The sequence below is a fragment of the Solanum stenotomum genome, chromosome 1 (assembly GCF_019186545.1).
Source record: "Solanum stenotomum isolate F172 chromosome 1, ASM1918654v1, whole genome shotgun sequence".
Lineage (NCBI taxonomy): Eukaryota > Viridiplantae > Streptophyta > Magnoliopsida > Solanales > Solanaceae > Solanum > Solanum stenotomum.
This window is the reverse complement of record NC_064282.1, coordinates 18525838-18542477: the sequence shown is the minus strand read 5'-3', so window position 1 is coordinate 18542477 and position 16640 is coordinate 18525838. Positions and strand designations below refer to the sequence as shown.

General features: G+C 33.3%; 2 protein-coding genes across 3 annotated transcripts; one reads left to right on the top strand and one right to left on the bottom strand.

The window, feature by feature from the left end:
- The first annotated feature begins 5649 nt into the window (after positions 1-5649).
- On the top strand, positions 5650-15294 carry LOC125849595 (ras-related protein RABD2a-like). 2 transcript variants are annotated; one of them, XM_049529676.1, is made up of 8 exons: positions 5650-5820; positions 7929-8001; positions 13588-13635; positions 13768-13815; positions 13926-13997; positions 14120-14275; positions 14350-14453; positions 14934-15294. In XM_049529676.1, the coding sequence occupies exons 1-8, from the start codon at positions 5807-5809 to the stop codon at positions 15028-15030; spliced, it is 612 nt and encodes a 203-aa protein (XP_049385633.1). In that variant the 5' UTR covers positions 5650-5806; the 3' UTR covers positions 15031-15294. The 2 variants fall into 2 exon arrangements, with proteins under 2 accessions (XP_049385633.1, XP_049385634.1); XM_049529677.1 differs by having other exon boundaries at positions 5752-5893.
- A 269-nt stretch (positions 15295-15563) lies between these two features.
- Positions 15564-16519, bottom strand: LOC125853491 (4,5-DOPA dioxygenase extradiol-like). Its single transcript, XM_049533183.1, has one exon. It carries the CDS (start codon positions 16517-16519, stop codon positions 15695-15697), a length of 825 nt encoding a protein of 274 aa, XP_049389140.1. The 3' UTR covers positions 15564-15694.
- Between the last annotated feature and the right edge of the window lie 121 nt (positions 16520-16640).

Sequence of the window (16640 nt, the reverse complement as noted above, 5' to 3'; positions counted from 1 at the left end):
TTTCTGATTCTGAGATGAAAATTGAAGGAGAAGCTTCTAAAATGGGAGAACGGGTGGGTTAATTCGCTGCTACGCGGGTCTAAATTGAACCTTCTTACTTTGGTACAGAAGTATGACACGTGTCTCTAACGAACGGCTTACAATTTTACAGCTGTGAAACTTTTATTTCTTTTTTTCATGTTAGAAAAAGTACTCTTCATGCGTTTCTATTTTCGAAGATTCTATTTCAGTTGCAATTACTTTTGTGACACACGTATAACACAATTATTTTTATAAAATTATGAATTGATTTGGACTGATTAATGATTTATTTATTTAGTTTTAAATTACTCACGAAAAAATTGTTTAAATATTTTTAAAAGATTTTTTTATTTGATATATTATATAAAATCATAATAAATTTATCGCTCAAACAAATATTTTAAAATTAAATAAAAATTGAATAGATTAGATTATAATCAAACTTTTAGTTTATTTTAGTCATTATTAATTGAACTCATTTTAATATGTTGAAATTTAGTCTAACTCGCTCATCTGACACATACATTATAATTCACTATATTGGTTAATCTTCTATAAGAGGATAATGCGTTTTTTTTTTCTTTTTTCTTGAAAAGAAGATACGTGTTACTTCTCTAACATTAAGTTTTTAATTGAAATGCAAACTATTTCAGAAAAAATATTAACCATGAACTTCACGTCTATGGAGAGGCCGATAGGATGTATTAGAAATTTGATTCATGTATTAATTATGATATTATTTAATAATTCTATTAGTAGGATTTTCATATTAGTTATATACTTTATTAATATAATTAAGATATAGTGAATCATGATATTAGCAATATAATGTTTCCTTATTAATATATGAACAAGCATGATTAAATATATAATTATCTTTAATACATCAAATCAAATTGAAAATTAAAGAAAATCCCAAGACAATTAATTCAACATGCAGTATATACTAATATCAATATTATAACTAGTACATTTTATTCAATACTATTCGTATACATTCTACCAAACAACTTTTGCTACATTAACTTTGCATGTGTGTGGGTCAATATCGAATTTCATAATCAAAATTAAATATTTTAATCCTCGTTTTCCTAAATCTTTCACTTACGAGTTTATGTATGATACGTGATATGTACCAAAATGAAAGAATGGTTCAAGGGGTGATTAGACTTGAAAACTCAAAATCTAAGAGTTGTTTTTCATGTCAAAATTTAACATATTCTTACCAATTTTAATAAATACATTTGAGAGTTTCATAAATGAATCATTCGATAAGTAAATTTGAATTGAATCAGGCTTCAATGCAAAAGTTAGAAAATCTTAATAAATTGAATTAACATTAACTCATCAAAAAAAAGAATTAGCGAGTAACAACTTCAATCGCTAAACAATAACAAAAATTGTTACTAACCTTATTTAACGAGAGATTAGCCAAAATATTGTTAGCTATAAAAGAATTATTTAGCAAGGGAATATTTGGCGGAGAGATATTAACACACACATTGTAATATATAAGTCAAAGGAAAGTCAAATCAGCACATATATACCTGAAAAACCTGTTTTCATTCATTCTTTGGAGTTTCCAAAGTGATCAATGTGATGTTGCTAAATATTTTTACATCCGCGTCTGATATTTGGTATCTGTATTGGAGTCTGATTATTCCAGATTCACACTGCAAAGGACCTATTCAGAGGAAAACACTCTTTATTAAGGATCTTTTCATATTTAGAGTTCGAACCTGAAATCTCTGATTAATGAAAGAGCAATCTCATTTACTGCACCACATCCATCAGGATTCGGGGGTGATGTTGCTAAGTGTTGTGTACTATTTTCATTTCCTCTTCCTCACCTTATTAGCAAATGCCCCTAAGCTCTTTTATATCATATATATACATACGAATCTATATTTATATTAGTAAATAAAAGCTGATGGAGCTTAATTTGGCTGTCCATAGTGTTTTGGAAAACGACCAGGGCCTCTGTATAACCCACACGCTCTAAAAGAAATTAAAATACATACTCGTTTTCTACGTAGAATAGAAAAAGGGGGGGAAATAAAATAATTTAATTAACTTATATATACGGTCAGTAATTTTTATATTATCTTTGTAATTAAATTTGTTATAACAAATAATAACTCTACTGTATTTGTAGGTATAAACTAGTTTCTCTAACTGTGAACGATTTCTTCTAGTGATCATTAAAATATCAAGGTAATGTAAAAGGTAATATTAGTCTAATTTAAAAAATAAAATAGGCTTGAATATTGTAAGTAATAGTATTTTCAATTATTTTAATGTAAACAGAAAATCAGACTCATCTTTAACTAATTAAGAGAATTTGATTTAGTTACATGCGTAAATGTTACTATATGCTCACGAAAGAATAGTTGAAGTCCTTGCCATTTGCAAATGCTGGCTATAGATCCGAGTTCACAGATAAATTTAGGATTAAAGTTTTGTGAATTTCTATTTAAAATTCTTTTTATTAAATTTTATTATGTTATATATTTAATTTTATTTTTAAAAAATTATATATTTATATATCTATTGAGCTCAATGAATTTAATATCAAGAAGGCCACAACCGCCTCTGACTGAACCAGCTAGATTCATGCCTAGTTTAATTTGGATGATTGTCCTTTAGTACGTCATATGAATTGAAGATATACTAAAATATAGTGTATAGTAATTGTTGGTTTTCGAAGCATATATCTTTTGGCAAACTGAAAAAAACAGCAGATTTATCAAACAACTATGAATAAGATGATGTTTATTTATTAGACTATGATATGAATCTTATAGTCCAAGGAGCTGTTGCTAGCTTGTTTGCAAGTTGATCACGTACGTGTGGACAAAATAAACAAACTTTACACCATGATGATGAGATAAGTGATAATACTCGTTATCATGTATATTCGAGATAAAGACTTGTATTAATACAGACTTAATATATGTTATTTTTTTAGTTTTAATTTATGTGACATGATTAGAATTTGGAGAATCATTTTTAAAAAATATAGACTTTTAAAAATATTTGAAGATATTAATTATTGTGATTTATAGTAATTTTTACATAATTTTAAAAGATAATATATATTACTCTCTATGTCACAATTTACCTGGTGCAAACAACCGATTTTTATTTTTATTTTTGTATATTTTTCAAATATTTCAAGTTGTTAATTATTGTGATTTATAGTGTATTTTATGTCATTTTAAATAATATAGTATATTATTTCTTTTGTCCTAATTTATGTGACACCCATAAAATTTTAAGAATCAATTGAATTTTATTATATCTTTTAAAATTTAAATATTTTAATTTAATAATTATCGTACTTTATATAAACAAAATTTATATAAACTTTAAATATTTAAAACATAAATAGATAAGATAAATAAATTAAAACAAAAAAAATTACATAAAATGTCATTGACTAAACGCAGACACGTCAACCCTGAGGTGCCCACTTCTAGCCTTCCCTACAGTGGTAAAGTAAAGTAATACTTATAGTCTAGCCCTTTGGATTGACTTAAAAAAATAACTTTTAAGTTAAAAATAAAAAGTTAAACTGAAATAATTTTTAAGTCAAAAAAATAAAAAGTAGGAAGAGACCTACATCAATTTTTGACTTATTTTAAGTCATTTTTTACCTTCCTACTTTTCAACTTATTTTAAGTTATTTTTGACTTATTTTAAATTACTTTTTATATTTGTCAAACACTTTCAGAAGTCAAAAACTGACTTAAAAGTAGGTTTGACCAACTTTTAAGTCAATCCAAGCAAGAGATATAAAGAGGAGAATGTAGATACTATCTAATTTAAGAGTATGTTTGACATTATTATTAAAAACTATTTATTTTTAGAAGCGTTTTTTTTAAAAATAACTTTTCAGAAAAAGTGTTTTTCAAAAAAAGCAATTTGTGTTTGGCAAATTCATTTGAAAGGTGTTTTGGCTAAAAATTTTAAAAAGTGCTTTTGAGAGTTAAATTACGAAAAATAGTAAGTGTGCTTTTAATATTAAGATTATTTTATAGATAAACTATTTTAAACATCTAATACATAAACTTTAATTACATTTTTAATTTAATTATTTAAAATGTACATATTCAAATTTTCAATCAATATTTTACATAGATAAATATTGTTGAAAAATATTGAAAAGAGTTTTTTTTTCGTTATTTGTTACCTATTTTTTTTTGGATTTAATCTTAGATATTATCCTTTTTTGTTATAATACTCTAAAGTTTTTTAAAAATAAAAATAAAATATTACGTAAATTAAGAAAAGAAAAAATTGTTATTTGTTACTTTTTTTGGAGGGTCTAAATCTTTAATTGTTATTTTTTTTAATCTTACAAAAAAAATTGTTGTTACTTTTATTTCTAATTATGTAAAATAATACGTAAAGTAATATATATATAATAAAATAATTTTTTTACTATATAAATAAAAAATAAATTTTTGAATGAAAATTTACCAAACTTATGAGATATGTTAATTAATTAACAAGGGATATATTGATAAATATGTATATATGTAAGGAATATTATAGTCTTAAAAAATAATAATTTTTTGCTTCTATTTTTTTTTTAAAGCAGAATTTTTTTGTTTCTTCCCAACAACGTTTCTGCTTCCATTTAAAAGCAGTTTTAAGGATTTGCCAAACACTTATTTTTTCAAATGATAAATGATAACTTTATTTATAGATTGAGAAATCACTCCAAAAGTTATTATGTTAAATGTCTAAATTAATGAATACATTTTTATACAAAATGGTTCATAGAACCTAGGAAATATACATACATGAATGTAAGTAGTTCATGTATTGAGTGAATGGACAATCCACTAATTCAGTAAATTTATGACGTGTGTATATTAATTTATCTTTTTTTTTCATAATTATGATGCCGGTTTAATTTATATACATATCTCGAATATTTTTATTATGTATTTATTATTTTCCATCAATATTGATATTGACAAATTATCTTTTAAAACTTAGATTTTCTTTAGCCATGGAATTTGGGAGTAAATTTTCAAAAATAAAATTAAATCATTGTTTGTTTATGAAATTTGATCGGTCTTTTAATTATCTTCAAAACTAGACCAGAATAGTTTTTGATGAAATGTCACTTATATTTATAATTTACTTAATTTTTTCATATAAAATACACGTTCATATAGAACTTTAAAACTCAAAACTACTCTTCAACACAATTTTAAAATGCAAAAATAATTATTTAACACAACTTCAAAAATTCATTATATTTTTTTTAAAAAATTCAACTAAATTTACGATCAAATAAAAGTAAAAACGAAATTTGAAAGTTACTTCCAAAATTTGGAATACTTTATCATTTGGTAGGATAAATCCTTGGGTGCCACTGTATTAAATTTATGGTATGATATATATATATATATATATATATAGAAAAAACATTATCTTAAATGTATTTTTATACTAGAAAAAACTATGAGAATGAGATCGGGGATGGGGTGATGGGTGATTAATATTTGACGGATACCAAAAATCATCTGTAGCAAATTTAAAGGACTAAAATTACTCAAGGATATATTTAATGGACTATTTAAGATATATACTAAACATTAGGGACCATTTATGTCATCTTCCCCATTTACATGTCTTCGTTGCAATTTCCAGTGGCTCTCTCTGCCCCCCACAGCCTCTTTGTTTTTTGCATCTGAATTCTGCCGCGAAGAATCAATACTCGCCGTTAAATTCCTCATATTCCGGCGAATTTTGTGTGCTTGTAATCGCCATGAATACAGAATAGTAAGTTCTGTTGTCACATTACTTATTATTTTGCAATATTTCCACATTGTACTATCGCAATGAATACAGAATAGTAAGACTTGAACTATCCCTTCAGATTAGTGTCTGTCATTCAATTTCCTTATCTAACTCTTTTTCATTCAATATATATTCGTTTAATTGTGGATTTATCGAAATATCCTTGTTTTATAGCATTTGTTGATTTCACTTGTAAACCCTAAGTCATTATTCTGCAATCGAATGTCGTTTGAAAAAATTGATTACTTTTTATACGTTAAAGCTTGATAAAAATACCCTGGATCGACTTTCTGTTTTATGTGCTACGTTTTCCCTCCTAATTATAGCAGGGAGGAGGGTGAAAATGCTCAACCATGGCTGTTTTATTATGTGCATTGTCTTACTAGCTCAAAAGATATTTCCCTTTTATCATTTTCACCTTTTTCTATTTCAATCGGTCCCAAAGCCAAAATATAGTCATATAAATTGATCATAGAATCAAGAGGTGGAAAGGAGGGAGTATCAGTTTTCTCATGAACTTCATTCCAGAATACATCTTGAAAATCTTCTATTTTCAAGTTGTTATCTGTTGCTCTAGTTAAATATATCAAATTCACTGTGGATTAGCTATCAAATTTTGTCAGATAGAGTTTCTATACGCTGTGTTGCTTAAGACTAGCTTGAAGCACGCTTGAACCTCGAAAATATGTGTTGTGCAGGTTCGGTGCTTTGTATCACTAAAAGGCACTAAAGCTTGCATCTTAGTGCTCATGAAGTCTATCTTAAAGAGGACAACACTAATCAATAAATATAGTTCCCAAAGCGATATATTAATTGCTAATTGCATTTTAGTACATATGAATAAGATTTTTTTTTATCTTTTTTATGAGTTATGGATGAAATTAGAAATTTTGTAGATGAAAAAACTAGTCACCAATTAAATTAGAAACTTAAAATTGTATTCTTTTAATATTTGAACGTGATAAAGAAAGGAGTTTACTTCATGGATTTCACTCAGTTGCAGTTTTCTGGAAGTTAATCCATATAATTGTTGTGTGTGTTGCGATTAACATTTACAACAAATTTTTCTTGCATTACATATACTTTTTCATATGAACCTTTCTTCAATAAAAGTACTCATTTCAGTTGTGTTTTGCTTTTAAGTCCCTGTAGGCATTTGGTGCCTTTCTATTCTTTTTGTGTTTGCCAATGTTGCTTTCATGATTACCTCTAGATCAGTTGAAACTCTTGGTGTGATATTTTTTTCACATAAGGTCCAACTAGTAAAGTCTAAGTCAATTTTTGAGTAATTCCCTAAACTGGTTTAAGTGGGAATCAGGTCGATCAATGTTGGTCTTCCTTTGTTGTAGAGTTGTTCTAGATAAGTAGGATTATCAATTATGTGTCTCCTGCTGCAGCATTAAATCATATCAAGTTCAACCTAGAGAACAATAGCCAAACGTAATCTATATTGGAATTTGTAGGCTATGTCTGATTATTATTTTTTTAAAAAAGAGGCTATGTCTGATTATAACTGATAGCATATGGTAGGACAGTTATCCTATCATGTCTGTCCCTTTAACCTTTCAAAAAGGGTACAGTCCTTAGAAAATCTGCTCCCCAGATTCTATCATAAGGATCAATAACCATACTATAACACCGCATCTTGTAAGCATGTAAGAGTGTATGGTGATTCTATAATGTAAAGACTACTTTGTCTTGGTTTATTGATAAATTTGTGCAATAACATTTACTAAAAAGCAAAGTAAATTTGAACATCTAGTGAATGAGCCGTAATGTAGAACTTTGGTAGTTTCATATAATTTTAGTCAAATCAAGTAGTAGGAGGATCAAATTAAATACCAAAGTAGCCAGCAGATGTTGCTAAATTATGCATATATAGAAAGACAACAAACTTTTCTACGGTTTTGTTAATATAATAATTGAATTTTCTTAATTGGTACATTTGCTGCTCTTCATCTTAATGTTAGTGCTTGTTTCTATTAGTGATTTAGCTGTGTCATCTAGGATTGTGTTTAAGTATGCATCTTTCAACAGCTGCAAGCTATTGAGTTTGTATTATGATTACATTTGTTGTGATTTCTGTGCAGTGACTACCTGTTCAAACTTTTGCTTATTGGTGATTCTGGTGTTGGGAAGTCATGTCTCCTTTTGAGGTTCGCTGTAAGTTTTCCTATCTTGGATTTGTCTGTACTGATTTTTTTCTCTGGTGCTGCTATTACCTTTCCTTTGTGTAACAGACTTACTGAACTCTTGATTGACTAAACAAATGGAAGATTTTTGTGGAGCATCATGACCATATGCACTTGCCACTGGATTCTCCATGTCTTCATTTTTCTGTTCCATTCCCCCCTTGGAGTGAATCAGTTATCTGAGTACATACTGACTGCTTCCCTAACATTTCATTTTTATTCTAAATTTGGGGAAAATTTTCATTCATATGTCTTTCATCGAGTAGTGATCTTTATGGGTGGTTCTGCAATGTGCTTTTATTCTAGCATTCAATTTCAAATCAACGTCGAAGAACCTAATCCACCTTCGCTTCCCCTGTTCTGCAAAACCATAGCTGTCCATAGGTACTTCGCCAAATTTTCAGACAGCAAAAACAACGGCCAATATGAATAAGAAATTGATATTTCAGTAAAGATTAATTGCAAATTTATTGTGAGTTCCATTTACCTTCTGTGGTATGCATTGAAAAAAGGGAAGGAAAGAAACTGATATGATTGAAGATTTGAAGGAAACAGAAAATCAGTTTCAATTCAGTTCAAGCACACAGTGCTATAATGTGCAGTAATTGACAGTAGCCTACTTGAAATTTCAATATCCAATCGAAGTTTGTACTTCTGCCCCATAAGTTTAGTCACATTTTCATTGTTTGAGATCAGCTGGTCGCATCTTTGGTCATTGGACTTTGGTAACTTCACTTCTTGTATTAGAAGCTGCACAAAAAACACTATAAGTTGCAATTTAACCTTTCAAAATGATGACATAATATATCTATAACCTTGGGTCAAAATGACCTCTTTAACTCTTGGGGAAGTGAACAACCCAATTATGAGACAGAGTAAGTACCATATGACATAGTTTTCTTCTTTGCACCACAGTAATGAAGCAAAGTAAATAAACCTGTCTTGGTTTAAGGAAGGTTCACTTGAGGCGCGCTTAATTCTGAAGCTCAAAGAAGCTTAGGGGAGGCGCTTTGCCTCACTTAGGATGTGCTTTAGTATAGGCAAGGCTCTAAGGTGTGCGCTTCATTATTATAAGTTCTATCTTGAATAGAGCGGTACTAAACAATAATATGATCAACAAAAAGATAATATTAGTAATTGTTAAGGAAATCACTATGAATGATATTGTTATTTCTTTCCTGCAATACATATAAATTATATTTTTTTCTCCGTTGCGCCTTTTTAAATTAAGCCCAAACTTTAATTGCTTAGAGTAATTTTTAACGCTTTTCGCCTTTGACAACTCTACGTTGTTGCGTATTTGCTATAATCTCCATGTCAATTCTTTTTAAGTAAAGGGTCAAAAATGCCATTTACATATTAGAAATGACTCAGAAATGCCCTCCTTCCGGGTATATATTTTTTATTTTTTCTTTGTTGTGCCTTTTTTCTAAAACTCCAGATAGGCCTAGAGCACTTTTTAATGCTTTTCGCCTTTGAAAACACTGTTTTGTTGCTTATTTGCTATAATCTCCATGTCAATTCTTTTTTGGGAAAAGGTTAAACAATGCCCATAACGTTTTAGAAATGACTGAAAAATGCCTTCCCTCCACCAATTGGATAAAACATGTTCTCCTTCCACCTATTGGATTAAATTTGTCTTTCTATCTACCTATTGAATCAAATGCGCTCTTTCCACCTGTTCTATCAAATTTGTTTTTTTTATATGGTTCCATTTTAGCTCATCTCATAACATTACCAATGTTATACAAAATAAAAATAAAAATATTTATTTTTGAGCTATGAAGTTCATCATCCTCTCACTTTTTGGTACCTTTTAGAAGGGCAAGGGAGGGGTTGTTGCTTTTTTATGCTTTTTCGGACCTACCTTCTTACAACAACAACAACAACATACCCAGTGAAATCCCATAAAAATGCTGCATTTTTATGGCTACCTTCTTAGAGCCATAAAAATGCTGCATAACAGTTCCTGTCACGACCCGATTTCTCGAGTCATGACGGCACCTACTATACCTTACCAGTAGGTAAGCCAACCCGCAACCCAGAACATCAAGCAATGAGCGTAAGGGCAGAAACTAACGAAAACAATAATCTAAACAAGGCAAAATAAGAATGCCAAAAACAAAAGCTCGAAAAAGGGTACAATAGTCAGGTTAATCGCGAAATTACCTCGAACTACGTGCACCCGACAACTTCCAAACACTCAATAGCGAAGCCACCGAAAATACGAAGCTCCCGCACTTCAAATCGCCTAATCCGGTTGAGAGATGAGAGAGATATGAGGATTTTAAGTTTGGAAAAGGGTTGCTAATATTTCCGCATTTTATAGCAGATTTTTCTGCATTAACTTTCCAAAAACTTAAAAGTCCGATGGAGTGCTCCGATCTCGTTCGGAACCCCGTGCACGCAAACGAGATATGCAACCATACCAAATTCAATATTTCGGACTCGATGGCGCAGTCGAAATTTCCATACGAGCTCATCTTGACAAAAAGTGGGTCCCACACCCAACCGTCATTTTAAGTCAAAAACCACAAAAGGGCTCGGAAAAAAATCAGAAACCTCGGGACACAAAAGAAGGGTCAATCTAGACCAAACTCGACATTTCAGAGCTAACCGCGCTGATGGAATTCTCATCTGAGTGCGTTTACTCAGAATGTTGACTAAAGTCAAACTTAGGCTTAAACTTAAAACGCCTAATCGCACCGACTCACACTGAAAACCTCGGGAGTTATGCCGACCATGCTACTAGCCTAAAATGACCCTTTCGGAGCTGATGAAATTGTCAGAATTGGATTCCGATATCATCTTTTTGAACTTTTGATCGAAAATGATCGTTCAAGGTTCATAAGCTCCAAAAACACTAAAACTCGCACAATAACCAAACGAACGACCAGGTGACCGAACTGTCAGTCCTAGCAAGTTATAAATGACTTGGGGTCGCTACAGGAACGCTCTAAACGACACACAGAAGGCAAAACACAAAAATGACCAGGAGGGTCATTACAATATCAACTACTAAAAAGGACTTTCGTCCGCTAAAAATAAAGGGTCAAGAAGTACCTGAAGGCTCAAACAAGCCGGGAAACTGCTCTCGCATCTCTTGCTCGGTCTCCCAGGTAACCTCCTCGACTGGACGATGCCTTCAACGGACCTTAACAACAGGAATGGCTCTCGAGCGCAATCTCCTCACATCTCTGGCTAGAATGGCAACTGGCTCCTCTACAAATCGTCTGTAGTAGCCTGCTAGTCCGATGAAGCTCCGAATCTCAGTAATTGAGGTGGGCCTAGCCCAATCACGAATAGCCTCAATCTTCGCCGGATCTACCATAATGCCCTCCTTGGATACAACGTTAGTACGGTCGTTTAGACACCAAAATCACAACAAATGGAAACGGGTCAATTTTGGAGTCAAAACGGGAATTGTGGGACCCGCACCGAACTGTTCGAATTTGACTCCGTCAAGAGACCCAAAACAGTACCCCGAACTTGTGTTCCAAAATAGAACGCAATTCGAGGCTCAAAATGCAGCAAAAACCAACAAGCAAGAAAACCACACTTTAATCAATTTAAAAGAAAACATGCAGCAGTCTAAACTCGAAATTTCAAGGAGTGCCTTCTGTGTGTCGTTTAGAGCGTTCCTGTAGCGACCCAAGTCATTTATGACTTGCTGGGACAGACAATTCAGTCACCTGGTCGTTCGTTTGATTATTGTGGGAGTTTTAGTGTTTTTGGAGCTTATGAACCTTGAACGATCATTTTCGATCAAAAATTCAAGAAGATGACATCGGAATCCAATTCTAACAATTCCATCAGCTCCGGAAGGGTCATTTTAGGCTAGTAGCATGGTCGGCATAACTCCCGAGGTTTTCAGTGTGAGTCGGTGCGATTAGGCGTTTTAAGTTTAAGCCTAAGTTTGACTTTAGTCAACATTCTGAGTAAACGCACTCGGATGAGAATTCCGTCAGCGCGGTTAGCTCTGAAATGTCGAGTTTGGTCTAGATTGACCCTTCTTTTGTGTCCCGAGGTTTCTGATTTTTTTCCGAGCCCTTTTGTGGTTTTTGATTTAAAATGGCGGTTGGGTGTGGGACCCACTTTTTGTCAAGATGAGCTCGTATGGAAATTTCGACTGCACCATTGAGTCCGGAATATTGAATTTGGTATGGTTGCATATCTCGTTTGCGTGCACGGGGTTCCGAACGAGATCGGAGCACCCCGTCAAACTCCTAAGTTTTTGGAAAGTTAATGCAGAAAAATCTGCTATAAATAGCAGAAATATCAGCAACCCTTTTCCAAACTTAAAATCCTCATATCTCTCTCATCTCTCAACCGAATTAGGCGATTCGAAGTGCGGGAGCTTCGTATTTTCGGTGGTTTCGTTGTAGAGAGTTCGGAAGTTGTTGGGTGTGCGTAGTTCGAGGTAATTTCGCGATTAACCTGACTATTGTACCCTTTTTCGAGCTTTTGTTTTTGGCATTCTTATTTTGCCTTGTTTAGATTATTGTTTTCGCTAGTTTCTGCCCTTACGCTCATTGCTTGATGTTCTGGGTTGCGGGTTGGCTTACCTACTAGTAGGGTATAGTAGGTGCCGTCATGACTCGAGAAATCGGGTCGTGACATTTCCCTTTCTGGGACATCATCTTTTCTGCCAGTTCTTTTCCTGTGATTGGTCCATCTACTATGCTGTTCACTGCATGGACAGCAGTCACCCCTGACATGGATAGAGGGTGGTCTAAATCATTTTATTCTTTTGCTTCACAAGCCAACGGCTCCGGAATGGCCATCTGGCATGAGGTTGTCATTAGAATTATTGTTCTGAAATATCCTTTTATTTTTTTGGGGTGTGGCATATATGGATTCTCGTTAACTAAAGATGGGTCATTCTTCTAATAATGTCAGGACATTGTTTGTTATTTGCTAGCCCCTTGTCATGGTCTGTTGTTACAAGTGAAGACTGAGGACAGTCCTAAACTTTCCAACTACCAGAGTCTACTTGAGTACCCTGGTGGAGTTATTTTCTTGCTTTATAGTGAAGTTGGAACTATCACTATCTCGTAGAAAATAACTTCGCCCACGATATTTGCTACTTCTTCTTATATTTCAGAAGCATAGCCACTATACTGGCTGTCATTAGAAAAAATGTTCTATTTTCTTCTTCTTTTTCCTTTTTTGGTGTGGATGTAGATTCTTGTTGACTAAAGAAAGATGGGCATTCTTCTAGTAATGTCAGGACATTGTTTCTTATTTGCTAGCTCCTTGTCACAGTCTGTTGTTAGAAGTGAAGACTGAGGATAGTCCTGAACTTTCGAACTATACTAGAGTTTACTTGAGTACTCTAGTGGGGTTGTTTTCTTGCTTTATAATGAAGTTGAAACTATCAGTATCTTGTAGAAAACTACTTTGCACATGATATTTGCTCCTCCTTTCTATAGAGGCATAGCCATTCTATGAAGTTCCACGTTCACCGTGCTGAAAACTGTATCAGAATATAGTTCAATGTTGTTTACATTTTTCTTCTGTAATTGTTGGCTGCTTATTTTCTCTTTTTTTCCATCAGGATGACACATATCAGGAGAGCTACATAAGCACAATTGGAGTTGATTTTGTAAGATACTTTAATTGTTTATGTGCTACTCAGTTTTACATATGGTTGGAATTCTGTGATCTTTTTCAGCCAAAGCATTTTTACTTTTATGTGATCACTGATTTTACCAAATATCCAAATGTTTTCGTGTAGAAAATCAGGACAGTGGAGCAAGATGGAAAGACCATTAAGCTTCAGATTGTAAGACTTCTCCTGCACTTCTGCTTCAGGCCTTTCTTTTTACAGACATTTGTTGCGCTGAACCTTTAATGAAATCAAGAATTGGTGTTTTCTATTTTGACTCTGTTTAGTGGGATACCGCTGGACAAGAGCGTTTTAGGACTATCACTAGCAGCTACTATCGTGGAGCCCATGGCATAATAGTGAGTAGTGACCTTACTTTACTTAACACAATATAAATAATAATTAGTTGCCTGTAGAGTTAAATGTCAACCGCTTTCTTTACCTGTTACATTCTACATTCTTTTTATGGCCTCTATGGTAGGTTGTTTATGATGTGACGGATCAGGAGAGCTTCAATAATGTGAAGCAGTGGCTGAGTGAGATTGACCGTTATGCTACCCCAAATGTTAACAAAATTCTTGTTGGGAACAAGTCTGACCTTGTTGCTAGTAGAGTTGTGTCGTATGAAACGGCTAAGGTGAATCATCTTCTTGCAGATATTAAATGATCCTTATTTAAATGGAAAACAAACTTATACTAATTTATTTTTAGGCCTTTGCTGATGAAATTGGTATTCCATTCTTGGAGACCAGTGCGAAAGATGCTAGTAATGTAGAAGAGTCTTTCATGGCTATGACTGCTGCTATCAAGAAAAGGTAAATGCATTCCTTGTATTTAAATAGTGCTAATCAATGGTGTCTTTTATAGGCTTTCCAAGTTGTGGTGTGATCTTTGATAAAATCCAACTACTACTGTTTTCTGTGAGACGATTACTTTTTTACTTTTATCACTTCCTTCTCTGACATTATGTTTGGTCCTGAAAATTGAGAGATATTTTAGGTAGTAAATATGGTTATCTTCCCATTTAGGATCTTATTTGACGTTTTAAATGGATTTAAACATGATATGCAAACACTATAAGCATTTACATAAACCAAAAGGTCCAAATGAAAGATGTAGCAACTTGTTTGGTTTTGGCCCCATCCCTTATACGATTGCATGGTTTAATCAACTTCACTTGATGCTATAAAATGTTCTCCAAATAATCTTTTCATTTACATTTATTAGATGAGCTGGCATATCTATTGTTTCTCTCAATTCCCATTATTTCCTTCTCTTTGGCTTCCTGATTGCAGTATGGCAAACCAACCGGCCCCAAATGCTGCTCAGCCTCCAAATGTAAATATTCGTGGACAGCCCGTTGCTCAGAATAGTGGCTGCTGCTCGTCTTGAGAACGTCCGCTATTTGCTTGCTGGCTCACCTCTCATCCATGACATGTCTACTGTAATCTCACTAATCAACAACAATGTTTACCCTTGTAGCCTTGTCATGCAAAATCCTTACTGCTAGATATATCTTTTTATTTCTTGATAAGAAATATATCTTTTTATTGAAGTGGACCAATTGTGAACGTAATGATCTTAGCATTATTTGTTGCACTTTGACATTTAGGCCTGCTTTTGCTTAAAAATAAATTTCTCATAGTTCAACTGAAAGCTATACTGGTGAACATGAACGTCTTGCCGTTAACATCCTTTTTTTATTTTTGTTATATCGGATGTCCCCAATCAGCATTCAATCACTGTGAGAATTGTGCTAAGCCCTGAGTCCTGCTTGATGAGCATGGTCCCTTATTTTTTTTAAAAAATGTTTTTTTTGGCAACATTTGCTCTTCTCAACGTTGCCTAAATTAAAACGGCAGAAATATACATTACAACAACATATCTAGTGAAATTTTATTAAGTGGGATCTGAGGAGGGTATGGTGTACGTAGACCTTACCACTACCTCATGAAGGCAAAGAGACTGTTTTCGAAAGACCCTCAATAGAAATATACATTGAAGCCATTAAATGCTTTTGGACAAATAAAGTAAAACATTCTTCTGTCAGCAAAGGCTACTTAGGCTGTGACTCAAACTTGTAGGAGGCGTAAGAAAGAGCATGGTTGCTCCAGCTATGATGAATAAGTTCAGCTTTGGCATTTTCACCTGCAGCACCCATTGCTACATGTATTGGATACAGGTGGTCAGGCCATGGGTGTGCAATTTTGGCACAAGGTGCTTTTGTCATATAGTTGTTGACATCTTCATACCTTCCATTAACAAGGGATTCCTTAAGCCAATTGTCAAAATCCATAGCCCAAGAAGCGACGCCAGCCGTATTGCGCAAAGCCCTCAAGTTGTGAGTTGCAGATCCAGAACCAACTATGAGGACACCCTCTTCCTTGAGAGGGGCTAATGCTTTCCCAATGTTAAAATGATGAGTTCCATCCCTCTTTGTCTGGACGGAAAGCTGGCAGACTGGGATGTCAGCCTCTGGATACATGAGCATAAGAGGCACCCATGCACCATGATCTAGGCCTCGGTTATTGTCTTCATGCACTCGATTGAAACCAGATGACTTGAGCAGTTCCTTCACCCTTTTGGCTAATTTTGGAGCTCCTGGTGCTTGATATTTCAGCTGGTACATCTGTTCTGGGAAGCCGTAGAAGTCGTAAATAGTGTCATTGAGGCCAGTGATGCAATTCACAGTAGGCTCTGAAGTCTCCCAATGACCAGAGATCACCAAAATTGAATTGGGTTTCTGGGTGAAGACTTTCTGTTTGAAGCATTTCAAGAAATGTCTGGCAGGTAAGGAATCATCTATTGAAAGCATTGGGGAACCATGTGATATGAAGAAGGTCTCTTTCACAGGGACAGCAATTTGGCTCCCCATTTCCATCAAGATTTACTAGATTGATTCTGCTATTTATTCACACTGCACTCACCTACCACCATCAAAAGCTCTCACCTACCCCCATCCTTAACCCTCTTATCTCTTTTCATTTTAAGTCAACTCTATT